We start from the raw sequence: 22,348 nt of genomic DNA, 5'->3' as shown, positions 1-22,348 counted from the left end.
CGAAAAATATGCATATTTTTTAAATAATAGTTGAAAAATATTGACTTGTTAATTGGAAAAAACTTTATGAAGAATTTTTGTTTATTCTGCCAGCAGCAAATTTACCATGCCACAATTAAGAGAGCCCTGTAGGAGATTCATAAATGCACATGATAAATGATTTACATAGTTCTGCGATAGACAAAGGGGTCCCCAAACCTGTATATCAACCACTGTATTTCGCTATAGAACCGCCAGGGGCGCTCAAAATTATGGTAGGCCTAGTGCCTCACTTTTAGTTAGTCCGGCCCTGCGGCTGACCACATAACCCAAACATCTGCCTTACAACCCTAGAGCACTCGGCCATGAAAACTGGGATGAGCCCCCAATGGCACTATGGGACGCTGCATCACATAGTTTTTAGAGTTTTATAAAAAGGGATGGGTGATAATTAGAATTTTATCTACATAAAATTGTCAAGTTTTTAAATTCAAAAACAAGAGATGAAAGCTCACGAAAAAGAAGATTAGGGAAAAAGCATAATTTGTTTTCACTAAAATATTTTGTGCTCTGAAAATATACTTCCAATAAAATTGTACTTCAATTGTAAATAAATAATTTAGATTAGGTTGGAAAATCAGTTTAAAAAAAAACCCATGTTTTCAAGCGAGGGAGAAAAAATTTGTCAGATTATATCTGTATAATAATCACATGACATTAAAATTTCTTTAAAAGGTTTTTTATTTCACAGTCATAAAATATCACCTTTACAACATTTACACATCTGAATAATTCAACACATGATATATATGTATATACAAATTTTATACTACTTTTTAAATATCACAATAATGTAAATCTCACTAACAGTAACAAAACATTTAGTTCATAATGCCAACATATTTTAGACACTGTGAAATAATACTATTCTATAAAAGAAATGCACAGAGAAAATAAAAATATATTCAATACCTAATCAAAAAATTAAAAAAAAAGAGTTTATTTACCATACAAAACATTGCACTAAAATCAAAACCGAAATTCGAATTTCAATAACATTCCTTTACTTTGACATGCATTAAAATAGGGTAAAAATGAATAGTTAAAATTTATTTTTAAAAAATTAAAAAACTAAGGCTGTTGGTTAAGGTAACTTGTAATATGTAATTTATACTTGCCAAATGGCATTCAATTTTAATAAAGATATTGTAGAATAAATTATTGATGGAATTTAAAAAAAAAAAAAAAAAAAACTGTGAGTAATATTTAGGATCATAAAGTTTTCTTTTCTTTTCTTTTCTTTTTTTTTTTAAATATATATTTTAGCTTTTTGCTTACATATTTTATACTCTCAACAAAAACTTCAAACTATTAATAACTCAGCTCTTTTTAAAACTCAAAATTTTGAAAAGAGAAAAAATAATTTTTTGTATCCTTTTAAAAAAAGTCTAATGAGAAAAATGATTGTAAATGTACTGATAGTTAGACAGCTATATTTAGAATGCAACTAATAGTAAGAAGAAAAAAATATAGAAGGAGTAAAACAATTGGATCTTTTGGCTAATTTTGTAATTCTTTTTAAATACTTATTTAATACGGCAGAGGCTGTTTTTTGTATTTATTTTTCTTCTATCTGTTAAACATTATTTACTAGTTATGGAGTGGTTTTACTCGCATTGCCAATTAAAATTATGCGGTTTTTTTTATATATATAATCATAGAAAGGTAAAAGTCAAAATATTTAAAAGAATATGTATTTAAAGTATTAATCAATATGTATTTAAAGTCAAGCTTATAAAAAATTTACTCTTGAAATCACAAGTGTAAATAACTGAATAAAGAACTGAGTTGGAAGAAAATATGAAAAAAAAACGCTGGTGGATAAATAAATAAAGAAAAGAAATAAATAGAGAGAGTTCAAAGAAATGAATAGAGAGAAGAATCGAGAATAGACAAGAAATTAAAGTTCAAAATTTAAAATAGTTTTAATACATAATTAATGTAAAACAATTGCTTTGAATTTGGAATCTTCATACAATAAAAGATGCAACAGAAATATTGATATGAATAGGTATTATTACAAAAATTTTGAAAAATTGAAATATTAAAACTAGAATTTTATGCAATCACCATGGTGATTGCTTGCACCATTGTCCCATCTCATAGAATTGTTATGAACAGACCCAGATAATATAAATAAACACGCGAATGAGGTTTGCAGAAAATTTTCAAAGTTTGCAGACAATTTTGATATTTTTAAACAAATTAATGGATTAATAAAGTAAGAAAAACAACGTCAAGAACAAATTCACAGATTAGTGCAGACATGTCTCATTACTTTTTGCACTGAAAAAGGCGTTCCCCGTAATACCAAAACACATGTCTGCAGTAATTTGCGAATTTGTGCTTTTCTAACATTGTTTTTTACTTACTTTATTGTTCAGCACAAAGGTATTTATTTATCAAATTAATAGATTTTTTTTTTTAATTATTAAGTGACCAATTTTGGTCACCAATTTTGAAGTTCCTCTGATTAATGGTACTGAAACAGGTGTTAATATAATTGAAAAAAAAAAAAACATACAGGTTGTATAATGATACTGATTTACTTTTACCTTGACATTTTTGCTGTTTGGCTACAATATAAGCCTTGGAAAGAGCATGGCAGTTTTTTCGCAGAAAATGTTAGAGAAATTATTCGATTTCAGACAGTTTTAAACTTTATTTAGGTCTCGTTATGTGGACCAGGGGTCCTTATCTCACTTCACATAGCTTCATTTAGTGTATCAAAATAAGTGAGGCAAGAGTTGGGCTCTAGGATGTACTGAAATGATTATTTGTATTTTATCTTCACAAAATCTAATTTTCAACAGAATAGTGAAAATATTTTATTTTAAAATTAAAGTGATAAAAAATCTCTCTCTATATATATATATATATAGACAGAGAGAGACTCTCATAAAGGTGACCATGTTTCTTTGTTTCTTTCTTTGTTTGTACCCAATGGCCAGAAGACCCCATAGCTAGAGGCGCGACATCGATGGAAAAACATTGATGTTTCAAAACATCGATCTTTTTATCAATATATAACAAACATTTTGAATATACTACACTACAGACTTACATATATGATAATCTCTAACAAATGTTTCTTAGTGGACCAGTGAAGTTCGTTTTTGGCATTGCGTAAATTCTTAATATTATAGCTATTATTTTAGAAATTTCCAAGTAAAGCTAATATTAAATTATATTTATATATTCTCTAACCAACTACGTACAACACCACGTTTTGCAAGTCAACAGAAAAAAATAAATCAGACCGGAGGAAGCTTTCCTGTCGCCGTTTATGTTTATAATACATACATTGAAAAAAAAATGTTTATTTTGAATGCATTCATTACTTTGTTGAAGAGGAAATAGTTTTGGTAAATTCCATATAATCTCAACACCGGCAGCAGCGGATTATTTTGCATAGTAGCTAAGAGGAGCACAACTCTTGCACTTTTCAAATTTAGGTGATGTCGATGATTCTGAGATTTAAATGTTTTTGGGTCAATTATAGATACCATCGTTTTTTTTTTTTTTTTTTTGCTTCTTTTTCATAATGAAGATCGATGTTCTCAATGGATGTCGCTTCTCTGGGAAATTTTATTATAATTTTCAATCAAAATACAAAAACATCAACATCGAAAAAACATCGAACCCAAAACATCGAAGTTGCAAAAACATCGAAAGTAAAACATTGATGTTTTAACAAAACATCGATGTTTCCTAAACATCAACATCAATGTCGCACCCCTACCCATAGCATCTACAGCCCTGAAACTTGGCACAAAATTCGAACGTACCCCGGGTGTCTGCACCTCAAAGCCCAAAAATCCCCTCACCCTTAACATTATATATCGTTGGAAAGGGTTTTCCTTCCCAAACAAGATAATGTTTGTTCCATTTTTCTCAATTAATTAGAACAGGAGATAAAAGCGATTCTAATTGAGCCAATTTTCAAGACTTCTCTTTCGAGAAATTGCTATAACACTAAGTCCATTTTCCAGACAATTTTTCAATTACTGTCTTTTTAAACATTTTGGAGGAAGTTGCCTTTGTTGCTTATGAATATTTTACTGTTATTACTTTATTTTAAATTCAGTGTGCGTATGTTAATTGATTTTCTTTTAAATTATTTTAATTTTTAGCGCAGGCATCATTGTGCGGGTACTGCTAGTATTTTACATACAGTAAAACCTCTCAAATGCGGACACTAACGGGACAAATTTTTTTGTCCACAATAGAGGGGTGTCCGTAGGACAGGGGTTAAATTATGTTATTTGCCTTGGAATCGGGGAATTGAAAACTGCATGAGAGCGGTGTTCGTTAAAAGGGGTTTTACTGTACATAATTGCATTGCTAATATAACTTTGGTTATTAGTCAAATTAAAGGCATAGTTAAAAACATGCATGGAACATGAGCAGTTTCCCTTTCATAATTAAAATTAGTATTGCATAAAACTTAGAAATAAATAACTACCTTTATGCTAAAAAGCAAAAACATAAACAATACTAAAAAGCAAATTTAAAAAATTGCAAACGTGTTTAGAAGAAACAAGGGACTAATTTTTTAGTAGAAAAAGAGCTTATGGACGAAAGTCATGTGACAAAACTGAATTTTACTGAATGAATCTGTTTTGATTTTCATTCAAATTATTTCAAAGTAATATTTAAAGCATTAAAATCAACGGACATTTTAAAAAAATGCTTATTCATATTTAAAAAAAAAAAACTGAAAAGATGTTTAAATGATTATTAATCACTAAAAGAAGCAAATACTTATATTTCCTATTAAAACAAGGTATTATCCGATTAGTAATGTATACCCAGCATTTGATTACGTACATTTTTAAAACAATTTTTTTTTCTTCCATATTTGACGTTGATAAAATTACAGTAATTGAGGTAAAGGAAGGGCAGGTAGCAAAGGATCAACACAATTAACCCAGAAATTCGCACATGGGCTATGGTAGTTACGTCCTCCATATGATAGTTTCAGACTTTCTTCTTTACTGAAGCACTTGCTGTGGATATCAACGTTTAGCAGACACAGACCACATGCTTTTAAGTTATTTTCTGGTTCAGCCTTTAGGACACAGCTGGCAAAATTTAGTGATGATTCATCCGGCTAAAATTAGAAAGAAAAAAAAAACAATTATTTTTCATTACAACACATGTGTATTAAGAGAACACTTAGCAATTCTCCCACAAAATTTTACAATATTACACTCTTTTTGAGGTAATCAATTTGAAAAAAATTATTCCTGTAAAATTCCCAGAGTAAAGGGAGGGCAGGAAACAAAGGACCAACAAATTCTTTTGCAGTCACTAGTTGGGAAATGCTGTTTCATTCCTATTTGTGTACACTTTTTTTTTTGCAACTGAACTGTTCAATGGTTGAAATATGAGATCCCTCATCGCCAATATCCGAGTATGCAAAATTGAAAACAAACCCCCACAAAATAAAGAAGTATTTGCGAGAAGGGGTAAATCATACAAACACTAGGGCGCCCATATAGGGAAACCGCCCATATATTTCAAGGGGGGGGGGGGCTCGAGCCCTCCCCTCTTGAAATTAGAACTTCCTTGCTTTTAGTACTTTTTTCTTTGTAAAAATTTAAAAACATTTCTTCTCCAGTCATTAATGAATAAGTTATTAAAAATGTAAAATGTTAATGACACTAATCTGTCCTAAAATCAGTTTCCACGGGGAAAATATCCAGCTAAACCACGGGGGAAATATTTGAGCCCCCCTTACAACTTTGCATATGGGCGCCCATGTACAAACATTGTTTCAGAAAAATAAGTTGTCAACTTCATAGATATTGAAAATAAAAAATTTGAAAGTCCAGTTATTGAAAATGCAATGGAGAAATGAGTATCTGTCGGTTGGTCTGTCCCTATTAATAAATTTTGAGGGGATAGAGCTCAGTTCAAATGAACAGGGTGGCGACAGGAACTGTGAAAAAAAGTTCCCTGACTTTTCCCTGATTTCCCTGATTAAGTTCACCAAATTTCCCTGATTTACATTACCAATGATAATGGTTTTCTTTCTTTGCCCTACTTGAAATCCATAGTATGTTTGTATAAAATGCAGTATTTTAAACGTTTTAAGTTGTGTAAAGTTGTTGAACTAAAGGTATATTTTTAAAAAATGCTACTTTTTTAATAAAATGGTTAAAAAAAACATATCAAGTCATTTTTTGGGGGGGGGGGGGGGAAACCCTACAAAATAGTATATTAAATTTTTCTACAATGGAAAGATTATAGAGAATTAAAAAAAAAATACTTTACTTCCAGAAACCACTTAGCATAAGAATTTTAAGAAACTATTAAAATCACTCTTAAAAACATATGTGTATTTATGATAGAACTAAAAAGTAATTGAAATTATTTTGAACTAAATTTTCAAACAGTATAATAATTGTTGCAAGAATAACAAGCAAAAGTGAAATAATAGAAGTAATGTAGTTATTCTTATATAACTAATTGACATATTTATGCAAAACAAATGAAACCATTTGACATCCATTCATATGGAGCTTTTCACTAATCAAGAACATAGATTTTAATGAATGAATGCAGCATTTTAACAATAAAAAATAAAGATATTTACTTAAGTTACTTAGTTAACTCTATTTCAAATGATTTCAGTATGTAATGAAAAAAAATCTTACATCGCTTTTGTAACAAACTTTGAAATGCAAGGGGAAAAAAAGAAGTAAAAAAGCAATTAGTTAATTTCAAAATATATAAAAGAAGAATACAACTTGGTTATAAAATAAAAGAATCACTTAAGTCCGAAGAAAAGAAAACCTTTATAATCTGCGGTGATAACAAATAATATAACGGCAAAAAACAAAGTTTTTTTTATTGAAAGTTCAATTTTATCAATCAAATTAAAAACAGGAAGAAGTAATAATTTTTAAGCTTTTATAGTATTAATTCAAAAACCAAAGATTCCTTCTTGAAATTCTGATTACAGTATGCTAATTACTTCAAGACAATGGAATAAAGGCAAAGGAGCTAAGGCATTAATGAAGGCTTCCTCTTTGCCTGTATGGTTGTTTATTTTACGTATCATTGAAAGCGTAAAAGGAAATTTTAAGCTAGGTAAAATAAACAACCTAACAGACACAGAAACAATCTTAGGAAGTTCATCCTGTGAGGAATAAGTAAGATTCAATACTTTGATGTTGAAGAAAAAAAATGCACAAATATGCGGCAGTGCATAATCACACCTCATTAATTTTACTTTTTTTTTGAGCAGATAATTGGCGAAAAATGCGTAGGGAATTAAAATACTTAATTTTGTAAAGCAAAAAAAATTTTTTTCCTTCATAAAATCAATTTTCCCTGATATTTTGTTATTTTTTCAAAATTCCCTGATATTTCCCTGACTTTTCCCTGATTAATAAAGTTCCCTGACTTTTCCCTGATCTCCCTGATTTCCCTGATCTGTCGCCACCCTGATGAAATATATTTTAATGGAAAGATTTCAGTCAAGACATCTCATCTGAATGTTCTATTTTCTGGTTTGAACAGTTTTTAGACTATTTTTAACAGTTCAAAAAACAACATTAGGGTCTACTAATTTGAATCTTCTAAAAATCCTGATTTAACAGGCTGATTTGCTTTGAGTATTACCTAAAATGGACCATGATGTAAAAAATACACAAAAAATAATTTTTTATTTGATTATTTAAAGGGTATTTTCTGAATAGTCAAAAATATTTCAACATTAGGGTCTATTGGCAAAATTTTAAACTTTACTACTAAACAATAGAGCAGTCAGAATTTATATCCTGTGGGGTGTTTTCTACGTCATTACAGTTGAGTCCTTACATGTATATAAAATATTGAAGTAGGATTTGCAATGTGTGTTAAAGCAAAAGCTCTGGAAGATTGACTTCAGACTTTTCAAACATTTCCAACCACATGTCAGTGATCTCTAGTTATTTCAGATTAATGCCCTGAAAAACATCAGTGGTAAAAGTTCCTTTCCTTTTTCTTTTTGAAGATGAGAAATATCTTTTCTGCAATGTTTTGAAGAGCATGGCCAAGCAAAGAAACATATTTGAGCTTGTAAAAGAAAACATTTTGAACCTTGGTTTTGGTCAACTTTTTGCATTGTCTGTGAACAAACAGAGATGTCCATGCATAGAGTTAGGATTTATTTTTGCAGCATGCTTTAAAAAAATCCATACACAAGAGTCCACAGTATGATTCACAGAGGAACTTAAAAGTCAAAATTTCCAGATGTGTTGTTTTTTATGAACCAAGCCATTGAGGTAAGCAATTTTATATTGGGAAAAAATTGGTTGAAATTCAGTAATATTTTACTCCAGTTTAGTTCTATAATTTGTTTCTCTTTCACTTGTATGCTTAAATAAAAGGGGGAAAAAAAGCTTGAATAAAAAAAGTTCAAAACTAATTGTGTCAATAGTACTAATTTACTGAAACCATGTCAAATCATTTGAAAAAGTTTTACATTAACTATGTTATTTTACACAAAAGACATTTTGATTTCTGGAGTTTTGATATTCAAAATGTATATTTGTATAATAATCAAAATCAAATTATTAAATAGAAAAAGTGATATGACGTCAGAAAATCTATGTTAATGTATGGGAAGTAGACTTGCTATTTAGTTTTCAATGAACTTGTTAAATCCTAAAGAATAAAATTAATTGTCACTGCAGTGAACTCCCAATAATTTGCAAGCAGAATATCTCCAAGGCAATCAGGAAGCAAAAAAAATGTATTTTTGCTACAAGAAACAAAAACCAATATTTCATTTTTATGAAAAAAAAATCAACATTTTTTTTTTTTTTTTTTGCGTTTTCATCATTGTTCATGCACTTGTTTTTTAAAGATGTTCTATTGTGCATAAAATAAAAAACATTTTTACTGTACTGCATAAATTTTCAATATTTGTATGAAGTTTTAAGCATCAATAATTAAGTTTTTGAGCAAGAACAGTTTTTAAGTTATTTGCTCCTCCCCTCATTTTTAATTTTTTTCCGGGTTATCGCCAAATTTCATTATCCACAGTACTCATGCCATCCACTTTCGTGGATAATTAGGAGTTTACTGCATTTTATTTTGTAAATTAAAAAAAAATAATAATACCATTAGAGAGGAACCTGCAAAGAAGCCACACACTGTATTCCATTCTCTATCAGCTTGATGGAGCAACTCAATTAAAACGGAAGTCTGTTTTCCTGCTGACTTCGATGCTGCTGATATTCGACAAACAACTTTATAAATTTCAATGATATCTGTCAAAAGTAAAAGATTGTTTAGTAAAGTTTGAATGCAGTATCAAATACACAAAGTACTAAGTGATGTAATGTAGAGTTAAATGAATGAACACTATTATTTGGCAATGATCAAGTTCCTCATTAACAACAGATTATTAAAATGTGACATCAAATAACTCTCTAGCTTTTTACTTTCTTCTATATCTAATATATAGAAGAAAATATTGGATTCGTGCAAATTTTCGAATTTCGAATTTTGACGGATTCGAACGTTTTGAGGTGTGCCGAGTCCATTTCGACCATTTTTGGAAAATGTCTGTCTGTCTGTGTGTGTGTGTATGTATGTGTGTGACCAGTTTTTTGTGGCCGCTCTACAACAAAAACTACCGCATGAAATCGAACGAAATTTAGTACACATATGTGCCCCTATGTGAACTTGTGCCCATTAGTTTTTGGCGCGAATTCCTCCAAGGGGGGTGGAGCAATGGGACGTTTTTCGAGTTACGCGTGCTTGCTATTCCTCAGGAAGTAACTGGCGGAATCAAACAAAATTTGGTCCATATGTTGGTATTAACAGGAACAGGTGCTGATTCAATTTTGGTGTCAATAACTCAAACGGGGGTTGAGTTATAGAACCTTTTTTGTCGTCAATTGTGACTGCTGTATCTCAAGAAATAATGAACGGAATGAAAGAAAAATTTATCGGCAAGTAGCCCTTAGTGGGTATAAGAACTGATTTTATTTTTGTGTCAACAGCTAAAAAGGGGGTAGCGCAATCACCCGTTCTTTTTTTTCCATTTTGAGTGCCCTATCTCAAGAAGTAATGCTACGTTCTGGTTGAAATTTGGAATGTATGTGAATCCATATGTAAACAGGCTTTGGTTCAATTTTGACGCCGATCGCTCCAAGAGGTGTTGATTTTTTTTTTTTTTTTTTGCGAATAAAAATATTTTTATTAATGCAACAATAAGAAAGATAAATCGTAATAGATTGTCGTCTGCGTATTTCTCGTGATTTTAATTGAATGGAAATGATCGGAAATATAATCTCAATGATTTAAAATTTTTAACTGTTGCCATCTTATGTTTGTTAACAAATAAAATATTTGTAATTAATTAAAGCAAGGCTTTTAAAATAACTTTCAATTTTCGCTCTTTGCTTTGCTTTTGCAATAATTCAGACATTGGGATAGTCGTCAAGTTTTTGCATGTGTAATTTTGTTTTTGTTGGGAATATTGCTTCCTCGTCAAGCATGGGGAGGGATCAGAAAAAGGAAAAATACAGAAGAAAGTTTCGTGATGGCCACAACATACTAGTTTTTTAGTGTGGGAGAGGGAAGTATCTTTTCAATGTAGTTTTGAATATTCTTGTAAAAATGGGAATTTTTTAAATTTTCCTTTTCAAAAGTGGATTGCTCCGATTTCAAAAAAACACTTGCATATAAAAAAAAACATCAACCGAGTGAAAAATTGAGTAATTGGAATACAATACAAGAAACTAGTTTAAGCATTTGCTACATCATTTATTTTATTAATAACAATTTTTCAAGAGATATTCTATCAATTTTTATGAAATATTTGTCTTGCAACTTCTAGCGAGTAAAAGTAATAACTAAGGTCAATGAAAAGGTTGAAGGCCAATCATAGCCAATAACACTGGAATATTTCATTTAGAGTTAAACATAAAGGTTAATATCATTAGCGTGACCAAACTCGTGAAAACAAGATCTTTGTTAGAATGAATTTTCTTGCAAGGTATGACATTCTCTTTAGAAGTACAGTGAAAAAACTTTTAGCATAAAAACACTTTGAAAAACGCATGAAAAGTCTTGTAACATAAAATATTACAGCCCTCCCAAACATCATATAATTTCTCTCTCTGTCTAACATTAAACAAAAAATTCTTAACACAAATGGAGTTTCACATGCATGTCCATATTATTTCATTTTTAAATTTTTTAAATCCTTATTATTCTTAACTTTGAAAAACAGCTCAAAATAGTAGAACTATTTATATAAAAAAAAAACTAACTAGTTCTTTACCTACAGAGTAAGAATTTTTAACATCATCTTTTCAAAATTTGTTTTTGTTGATTGGAATTGCTTTTCAGTAGCTAATTAATACAATATTTTAAAGTAATCTTGTCATAAAATGTTTTTAACTATGTATTATACACAAATTTTAACTTCTAGAATAATATCTTTAGTATTAAACAAATGAAAAACTGGTAAGGCGCTGGCCTTCTACATCTTGGACCCGGGTTCTGACCCGAGGTGGCCAGTCAGTGGATTTTTGAGATGCAGAAAATGATCAGAGCCCATGTCGTATGGTTATGCGGCATGTAAAAGATCCCTGGGGTATTCGTTTGGGTTTGTATTCCCTCGGCAAAATTAAAAATTCCTAGTGCAGTTTCACATCAAAGAAAGCCCAGGTGCCTCCATCTGGTCGGAACTGGGCGTCAAAAGCAACTTGTGTCATACATCAGCCCCTTAATGGTGTCACATGAAAGAGTGATGCCTAGCCAAGGAGGGCACTAGATCTGGTAAAGGCTAAATGGCTTCTTACACAGCCCCATTGGAAAAAAAAGAAAAAAAAAAAAAAACTTATGTTTTGACACCACAAAGTGAAATTGCCCTGAAATTTAAAATTGATTTTTTGTGACATAGATAACACATTCTTTATCTTACTTCACTGATGCCTGAATGGCATAAGATCTATTTAAAAATATTTAAAAAACCTGTATCATGAGAATTAAAGAGTAGCAGCTGCCACTCACAATGTGGCAACTAAAAATATTAGCATCATTTGCCAACCAGTCACTACTTTCCCCAACCTCACTAAGTTATTAATGTTAATACTATTAATTAAATATATAATATTGACCATCATTTAACTATTATTTTTTCTGTTGTAGTAACAACTTAAAAGCTAATTTCTCATTTAGTTGACTTTTTTTTTTTTTTTTTTGTTTAGAAAAACAAATAATAATAATAATAATAATAATAAAGGCAACTAGAAAAAGAAAAGGAGTGGTGACAAATAAATTTATTTCTATGTCACTGATGACCAGAAATATGTCTCAACCTTAATCTTCAATCACTCGCCACTTGCTGCTTGGTGACTCAACTTCATACTTGGCGACTAAATGAGTTTATTCAACCGCACATTTTTAAAAAGCTCAGCCGGCTACACATAATTATTTTTTCATTGAGTCCCCCCGCCCCTCACTTCCCTGAATCAAGTCATTTCTATTTTCTGCACTTTGTGAGCATGGGTGCCCCAAGCCTAAATTTTTGGGATGGTGGAAACTTTCAATTTACCAAATGAAATTCCGAATTTTTCTGAATGATCAATTTGAGCATGCACATTGCACACTCTACTGACTACTAGCAGGCATTTATTGCTGAAACCATGAATCATGAATTCATAAAAGAATTAATTGAATATCTTTCCCACAACAAAGTATTGACAGAAGGATATTAGAAATGAAATGTTGTGGATATATATACACAAGCCAAACATTTTCTTGAAGTCTTGAACATTGGGCTTACTTCTTATATAGTTTCCTCCTTCTTCTGAAGATAATACTTCATTACAAACCGAGCTGCAACTCATCTGGTTAAAAATTCGTTTAGTGTTTTGCAAAATATTTAAGGAACTCTGTAAGCATCTAGTCCAACTACTGATATGAGGGTCCTCTTCCTTCCTCTTAAAAGGAGAAAATAAGAAGACATAATTAACATTCGAACAAGTATCTACATCCCATAAACATAAGGGAGAAAAAAATAAAGTTTGACAAGGTAATGAAAATTCAAGATTTACTTAAAACAAAATGACTGTTACGCATGAGCATAGAATGGTAGGAAATAACATTACGCATTGTGCATAGAAAATTTATGTTACGCATGGCTCATGTTATGCATTGGCATCGACTAATCTCAAAATTACAAATTGTTGTGATTTTTTCTGATTGATTATTTTGAGCATCTTAAATTCCAGATTAAATATAACAGTATGATCCAAAATACTTCCAAATAGGTGCAACACATTGATAACTCTTCATATTCCCATGGAAAGTCGTCAAATTTCCAACTAAATAATGTACAAAAATTTAAATTTTAAAAAATATGACCCAAAGATAAACAAGAATTTTGACTTTTCTCTATTCAAGGCTTTTTACTAATGATCATGAAATGCAATTTTAAATCAAAAGATGTAGAGTTTTTGAAGGAGGTAGATGGGAAATTTTAAACGTGGACCCTTTTTGCGTTCCTGAGTTCCCTAGAAAAATTGCAGTAGCTTATTTCAAACTGTTGGTAGGACATGTCTGTTTGAGGTCCCATCTTTACCAATCGATATCACCGACTCACTTGACTGCACTCTCTGTTATTCTAGTCGGCCAACTGCACTAAGTGATTCTAACTTTGTTATCATAAAATATTGGAGAGTGAGCACTAATGGCATAGATGCTAACTGCCATTAGTGGTGTGCTTGCAAAATAAAAATATTAAGAAAACAAATTTACTTAAATCTCATCATTTTTCCAAAGGCTTTCACAATTTATTGTTTGAAAAACCTGAAAAATATTACGCGATTTTACTTATTTAATACATAAAAAATTAAAGTACTTTCAATTTTATGCATACGACGTCATTATACAAAAACAAGAGTATTTGACAGCCAATGGAAAAATGGAAAATTAATTAAATAATATAAAAAATAGAAGAACATAAGAACTAAAGTGTTTTTTAATTTTTTTGATGGAAAAAATATATTTTGCATAAATAAAAGCAAACTTTATTAGCTGAATGTTGAAGATTCAAATCACAAGATTTTTTCTAGATAAATCAATTTGTGAAAAATTGCATAGTTGTCATATACACAAAAATAAAAAAAATGAATAAACAATAATAATAAAATACAGAAGTTTCAAGAAAAATAATGAATACATTTATAAGTCAAAAATGTGTTTTCTTAATTACATCATTTAGAAATTAACCAAAAGTTTTCATATTAAAGATAATCCAAATAAAAATGTATTCATATTTACAGGCGTCCCTCATATAACAGGGTGAATTCGTTCCAGGTAGTATCAAAACCGTGTTAGATGAAACTTTTTTTAAAATAACTTTTTAACTTTTTTTTTACACTAATTAATCATGTACATAGTAAAATTCACGTCAATATGTATCGGGTTGTATTGAAACCCTGTTTCGTGTTATATCGAAACCATGTTATACGAAACTTAGAAATAATGTAAATCAAGGGATGTGTACGGTGTTATATCGAAACCAAGTTTCATAAAAACAAAGTAAAAACTTATTAGAGTTATCGAACAGTAACAGAATGTATTCAAGAAAAATGAAATTTCATCTTTTTTATATATAACATTCGTGTTGTATCAAAATCATGAAGCATTAAATTCAAGTTTCGTACCGGTGTAATATCAAAACCGTGTTATAATAATCTCAAATTTGATACCGCGTAATATCGAAGCCGTGTTGTACAAGTACCGTGTTATACGAAGGACGCATATATTCTTTAAAAAATGCATTTGAAATGATATCAACTTACTTCCTCTGATCGTATTACACTGTACTTATCCACTAGTGGAACAGAGGGGGTAGAAAACATTAAACCAATATTTGTAGAGTTGACATCTAGAAAATAAATTAAGATATTATAAATTAAACATTTAAGAAAATTGAATTATCTCAGCATGAATTGTATACACTGACAAATTCAATTTCATTTAGCCTAAATTTTCGACATAAATTTCATACCCATGTTTCAGAATTTCAAAGAACCTACTTTACAGTAGAATAAAATTTAGTAATGTAATTAAAAAGAAAGCTTTTTTTTACTTAGCTGCAATTCTTTATACCGAATAAGGAATTCTATGCAACTCTGAAACATATGCATGGAAATTTTAATGCAAATTCATAGCAAACATAATTGTCAATCTACATTTATGTTTCAATAGTATTATCTTTTTCCTTGGAATAAATAGTAGATTCAAAATACATATCACATAAAAAGTAAACAATTGTTATGCACATATGCATGTTTTTTTTTTTTTTAACTATAGCCTTTTGGACAATACCGTATTTTAAAACAAATTTCATTAGAGTTTAACTCACTACGTGTGTTTTAAGGGGGTACAAATGGGAAAGAGAACATGAGCATAAAAATTTGCTTTATGTTAAATGTAACATGTTAGATTTATAATAGTGCACGGTGAGTAAAAAGGTAGACATTTACATTTGAATTGGCAGTTTAAAAAAAAAAAGTCTCCAAAAACAAAACTATGTTTCTACTATTAGAATTATTTTTTTTCTGAACATTAATGACATAATTTATTGGAGAACAGGATAAGTAAATGGGACCTGTTGTAAAAGTTTATCTCAGAACACACACACACAAAAAAAAAAAAAAATCTCATACAGAAAGGTATAGAAAATATATATTTATCTATAATAGCCTTTTTGGTTCTGCCTGAACATAAGAACAGCTCTTAAAGGAAAATTGTAATGTGCTAAAGAAAAGCCAATCTATTCTCAATTAAATTTTAATTTTAAGCAAATGTGTATTCTTTTACAAAGCATAAATGCACAAAAAAAATTGTATATTTACTAGTACACCTAAAATTTATAAATTTCTAAAGTTTTTAATATAAAGCTTAATTCATAAGCAAACACAACAAATGGGGTAATAAATCTTAATCTATCCTGAAACCAGATTTAAATTTCTGTCAACTTGATTCTATAAAACAATTAAATTTTGAGGTACATGAAATTAAAAAAAGTAATAATAAAAAATAAGCATACTACATCAGCATTCAGAAAACAAATAAATAAACTAAAAAATAAATTAACAAATATTTAAATGAATTGTTAAATAATTACTTCGTACATTATTTAAGTACTATTTCGTACATTAACCTAGAGGGTAAGTATGGTAATTTAGAATTTAAAGCAATGAAATATTTACTGTTTTCAGGCTCTTTCACATCCTTTGATGGTGAAGGGGATTTAGATCCTCTTGAAACAAAAGCTGGAGTTTGCAACTCACCAAAACAGTCTTCTGCATCATTTGTATCTAAACAACCACTTTTTAAATCTAAGCTTGGGATTGAATCTTGTCTGCTAAGCGATGATTTGGATTCTCCACTGTGGCCACCACCATCAAAAGTGCCTAGTTCTAAACTGGAAACAGACTGACTTTCTGCCAATGATATGTTGTCTTTCATGTGGCGGAAAAGGAATTCCTGTCCCACATCTGGTTTAAGAGAAACGGGAACACTACTGGCAAATTCCCCAAATTCATCATCATTCTGAGAACCTTCATTGTTGAACATGAAGCTCGTTTGTTGGCTATCAGCTTGTTTGAAGTTACTGAAGTCAGCAAAATCTGTATCTGGTTGCGTTGGTACAACGGATGCAACATCTGCTTGAAGAAAGTCTCCAAAATCATCATCATTTTTTGAAGAACTTTCTACAACAGGCAGTTCGCTTCTCATACAAGCAGCAGTATCAGAGTTTTGAGTTATTAAAAAACTGGGGAAACCAGTATTTGGCTCAGTTTTTTCCATTTCAGTACTTTTCTCAGCTTTGTTACTTGCATCTGAAACTGGCAAAGCAGGAGTACAAGAGAAGTTACCCCAGTTCATAGTGCCATCATCTTGCTGTAGAGACCTGAACACACTATATTTATCTTCATCTGGTGACATCAAGTCTTGCTCAACTAAGGAAATTTCAGGGATTTTATTTTCTTCGCTTTTAATGGGAATGCTGGGTGCTTGCTTGAAGTCATCAAAATCATCATCATCTTGAGCTGTAGCAGACACAGGAGTTTGCATTGAAAAATTTATAGCAGTCGGTGTGGCACATTTGAAGTCATCAAAATCATCATCAGGTGAACTAACTTGGCCTGTAGATTTAAAAAAATAATAATAAATAAGACTTCAAAATACAGAATACCTCATTTTGCCCAACAACACTCAGCATGGATTCTTTTGTAGGAGTTAGCATTTTCAGTAATACATTTCAATTAGTATGGATTAATTCACTATAATGAGGCTTGGAAAAAATTGCATTAAAATATTCTTAAAATAAATAGAAGAATTCTGTGCAAATAGGTTTTTCCAGGCTGCTTGCAGATCTTGTGATCCTTGGACGTAATTTTGGCTCAATGTACCAGGGTTTAGCTTATAATCACATTTCTTGCAAAAAGAGAAAGGATAGCAACAACTGTAAAAATGGTGACAAAACTTTCGTTTGGCTTCATATAATAATAATAAAATAATAATAATAATAACATGAACATTAGCTTTATTCTTGCAAATTATCTTTCATTTCAGATAAAGTACAGTAAAAGCTTGATGCTTGATATTTATGCATAAACATATTCCCAGAAAAAAATATGAAGTAATGATAACAAAACTGAATAATTTTTAGCATTAATGTAGTATTTCAAAATGTTTTAGCATCAAAATTTACCCTTTGTACATTAATTTTAATCTCCTAATTCTAAAATCTTAACAAAAAAAATGACAATTTACAATGGATAGTTCCTGCCTTCTTTCATCCCTATTGAACTGTACAATGGATTTTTCCTACCTCTCACTCCTCATGGGCATAGGAGTTAATTTACTCCTAGTTTTACTCTTACTTGCTCAGTAGAAATCATCCTCAAAGTAATGTAAATAAAATATCACAATCAGATGTCTGGTTTAAAATCAGATAAAATTTTAAAAGTTACAGAATCTTTTTAAATCACTCTAGTTATATATCAGTTTATTTAATTTTCTAAAAACAATATTTTAAGGCTTTTTCTCCCGTGAAAATGTTTTTGACTACAACCATTTTAGTACACTAGTTGTAGATTCAATTTCTACTTTTCGAAAATACAGGATCAAGAATTTTTCTCACCCAAATATGTTAGACTTAATAATATTGCTTACATTGTTACAGTTTGGAATTATTTTCAATTTAGTTAAAAATTTCATCAGTTTTCATTAGTTAAAAAATTCAATCAGTTAAAAATTTTAGTTAAACTGATTAACTAAGCATTAGTTTTAAAAATCAGTTTTTTTTTTTAAACAGTTTCATTACCGGAAGTTGAAAATGGTGTCCATGAGGATACACTTTCTTCTAGATCTGTAACAGAACTTTTATCAGAAGAAGTGATCTTGGCATTCGGAGGGAAAATTGCCGTTGGTCGAATAACTTCATGAACTGCTGATTGCGACTTTTCTTCGGGACCAGCTGCAGGTGTTTGTATGTTATGGGATGAGTCTTCAAGCTCAGGTTTCACATCTTGCTGCACTGGAGTAGGTTTTGTGCAATTCAGTTTTGGAACTGGACAAGATGGAAGTCGGTGCAATATATCAAGTGAATTCACTGGATGTCCAGCCTATAAAATGAAAGAAATTGCATACTGAAAAGAATTGCAAGATTAAAAAGAAGACTTAAAGCTACATTTGAATACAGTGTCAGCTATATGTATCACAGAGGGCTTTTCTTTCTTACCTTCACAAATTAACTTGAGAAGTGTTTTGAAATTCTGCAATATATTGTGTCGCACATTGTTTTTCTGACCAAAAATATTGAATCATTCTTTAAGTGATCTCTTTTTAATTTTGTCCCAGTACTATATCTTACATAAAAGCATTTACAGTTAGACCTTGATATAAAGTCACCCCGCATTTAAGGTCACTTTTCTTAAGTCCCAGTTCATTGAATAGGAATTCTATGTAATATCTTATCGGATATATGGTCAGGTCATAATACATTAATCACTTATAAGGTCATTTCTGTCTGATTTCTTTAAATGATTTCAGTGTTTAATAGATTCACTTCCAAGAATTTTCCGCAATATACGATCCTTAAAAAGCGAAAAGTCGTATTCCTATTTAATGCAGCATGTGGGGCACTGAATGCAATAGAAACTGAGAATTATGAGAGTGACCCTAAATATGAAGCATTAACGGGGGCACTCAGCATGTACATATCACCATATCACACTTTTTCACCAGTCAATGACAAGCAGAAGAAATTTTTTAAAAACCCATTAGAAACCATTGTGCTTTAAGTAAAGAAAAAACCAATCAGTCCTGTATTTATGATAGCTTTAAGTTAGGTAAGTTGCACATCAGTTCTCTGCTTGGGCATATGCAGCTTTACCCTAAATGAAAGTTCAAAAAATTTCATATTGCTTGCAAAAGTTTTAATTGGTTTAAATCTATTAAACTATTGTAACCTAATTACTGATACTTTTGACCATATTATATTTTAAAAAGAATTAATGCATATACATGTTTATTTGTTCATAAATATACATGAAATCAGTCATAAATATACATGAATTATGAGGTCACTCTGCTTATAAGGTCAGTTTTATGAAGTCCCGAGGGGTGACCTTATATCGAGGTTCGACTATATTTTGATTATTTAATCTTTTTTAAAAAAACTTAAGACACCCACAGGGAGTGCGTATAAAGAACTTATAAGAACCAAGTTATATTTTTTATTAAATATATAGGTGAAAGTTTTGTCTCCTTTCCTCAACAGATAATTCGCTGTTGCACATCCAAAGCCTATCATAACTAGACTCAATGCACAATAAAACACATTTTTCATTGATTCAGGAAAAATTTTACATCGCGGATTGGTTCTGAAAATCAGCTGTGTGAGTATTGATCACGTGATTTCAAATTAAAAATATCAAAATTCAGACTATGTTTATGAAGAAAACTGCTCTTCTAAACCTGCTGTGTAAAGATAAAAGTGTGAAATATTATGTATAAGTATTGGGATAACACATGAAAAAGTTTAATCATTACACTAAACACTATGAAATTAGAACTGGAACATTTAGAAAATTCAAAGTGGTCCCCCCCCCCTCTTTTCACAAACTATTTCAACAAATGTTTATAGTGGGTTTTGAAGTTGAAACAATGATTTCGCCTATTTATAACATATTTAGTACTACATGCAACAGAGATAAATACATTTAAATTCTAAAATAGTCTGGCAGTGCACTAATGATGCTACAATTATAAATTCTTCAAATATTTTGTTCACTTTGTGGTATAAAACATTTTGTCTGTGTCTCTGGTTTTAATTTAATCTATGCACCAGAACCATCAATAGAAAATCATAAATGACACAGACTGGGTGGATAACAATGACTTCCAGAGAAGAAAGAGCATCTCTCTTGACGATGTAGCAAGATTTAATTGCTGAATTAGTTTTCTATAGTACCTGTGAAAATTATTTCATTTCTCACACTCAGTTCAAGACTTAAATGTGATTTTTTTCCCTACAAAGTTTTGCTATTTTAAGTTTAATTCTACAGAATTAAAATCTTTTGCCTTTTGGGAAGTTAAAAGTTTTCTTGGAATGTAGCTCTAAAGGGATTGCTATAACTCATCTTGAAGAATGTTACACACAAAAAAAAACATCAACATAAGATTTTAAAAAAAGAAAAACATGAGAATTTACCTGGGCAACAGCAATGAGAGCTAAAGCAGCATACATTTCCGCAGCTGTCAAGTGTGATTTTCCAGAATCATTTACCAGCTCCCAAATTTGACCCAGCAACTCTCGAGGGAGACCTGAGGATACAAGCACAGGGAAAATCAAATTTGTATCAGGGGCGTGGCTATCATTCTCTGTCACAAATGCACGAATCTCGTGAAACATTTCAGGAACATTTTCGTTATTGCACCATGGAGGGAATCCTAGAAAAAATGTAAGCACTTTCTTATCCATATTTACAATACATTATACACACACACACACACACACACATATATATATATATATATATATATATATATATATATATATATATATATATATATATATATATATATATATATATATATATATGTACCACCAACCCTAATCTGTTCTGGACTCTAAGTGATAAGTGAATTTCTGCAAAATAAGATTATTCATTTACAAATCGAATAGTTGTGGATTATTATTGGGCGGAGCACTCGTAAGCCATTTTGTGGTCAGAATCTGTTTTTAGCTTATTTGAAAGGGTGAGAAATACATAGGCCCATGTTGTACTCAGATTGGCCAATGATAATGATATCAATAATCATTTTTTTAGCCAAAAGATGAACAGGTCAAGAAACAAAAAAGTTGTTTCACAAAAAAATAAATAATCTCAGTTCCAAAATGGAAAATAATGTAAGAAATATATTTTATAGAAGAAAAATTTCAGTTTCTTTATTTAAATACATTCTTATTATAATGTTAATATACTGAAAGCAGAAACAGTCAAGCTGAGCTCAGAGCCTGTAGCTGGTTGACACATTTGTAATTCTATAACTGGTGTCGCTACTGTTGTTTTTTGCATGTTCAAAAACAACCTCTAAAAGTGACCAACCTCTATTAACAATAACTTTTTTAGCCTACTTTCCCAGTAAAAGTCAGAAAAAGAAGAAAAAAGCATGCAAGAAGGCTTAATGCATCTTAAAAATATCGTGAAAAACAAAAAAAAGTCAAAAATAAATAAAATAATTAAATGAATATTGAAAAATTAAAAATTGGAAAGTAGGGTATTGAGATGGGGAAAAATGTCTGTCGGTCTGTCTGTCTGTCTGTCTGTCGGTCTGTCTGTCTGTCGGTCTGTCTGTCGGTCTGTCTGTCGGTCTGTCTGTCTGTCGGTTTGTCTGTCGGTCTGTCTGTCGGTCTGTCTGTCTGTCCCCCCCTAATAACTTTTGAATGAATAGTCCGATTCGAACAAACTTTTTTTTGTTCGAAAGATCTCGGCGAGGACACCTCATTCCCATATTTCACTTTTTGATTTGAACTATTTTTTGTTCAATTTTGAACAGTTCAAAAAAACTTAACATTAGCGCCTACGGGGAAATTCAAAGCAATTCCGAACTGTGAGGCGAATTTGCTTCAAACAAACTTTGTAGGAAAAAGCTTTTGATAAAAAACTTGTATATAAGATATCTTTTTGATTTGAACAATTTTCTGTTCAATTTTGAACAGTTCAAATCCCTTAACATTAGCGCCTACGGGGAAACTGAAAGTCAA

The 22,348-nt window shown here is 30.5% G+C and overlaps 1 protein-coding gene across 1 annotated transcript in view; it reads right to left on the bottom strand.

Annotated features, from left to right (window-relative positions):
• Positions 1–3,101: 3,101 nt before the first annotated feature.
• The window catches only part of LOC129223271 (synergin gamma-like), a 38,072-nt gene continuing 18,825 nt past the window's right edge, over positions 3,102–22,348 (bottom strand). Inside the window, exons 6-12 of the mRNA XM_054857836.1 lie at positions 20,792–21,030; positions 18,401–18,701; positions 16,278–17,216; positions 14,862–14,947; positions 12,839–12,995; positions 9,157–9,305; positions 3,102–5,152 (exon numbers count right to left, since the gene is read on the bottom strand). Coding sequence (XP_054713811.1) covers positions 4,916–5,152; positions 9,157–9,305; positions 12,839–12,995; positions 14,862–14,947; positions 16,278–17,216; positions 18,401–18,701; positions 20,792–21,030 — 2,108 coding nt within the window. The 3' untranslated portion in view covers positions 3,102–4,915. The remainder of the gene's footprint in view (positions 5,153–9,156; positions 9,306–12,838; positions 12,996–14,861; positions 14,948–16,277; positions 17,217–18,400; positions 18,702–20,791; positions 21,031–22,348) is intronic.

Source organism: Uloborus diversus, chromosome 5 (assembly GCF_026930045.1).
Source record: "Uloborus diversus isolate 005 chromosome 5, Udiv.v.3.1, whole genome shotgun sequence".
Classification (NCBI taxonomy): Eukaryota; Metazoa; Arthropoda; class Arachnida; order Araneae; family Uloboridae; genus Uloborus; species Uloborus diversus.
Note: the sequence above shows the minus strand (reverse complement) of the source record. Positions and strands in the feature narration are given on the sequence as shown.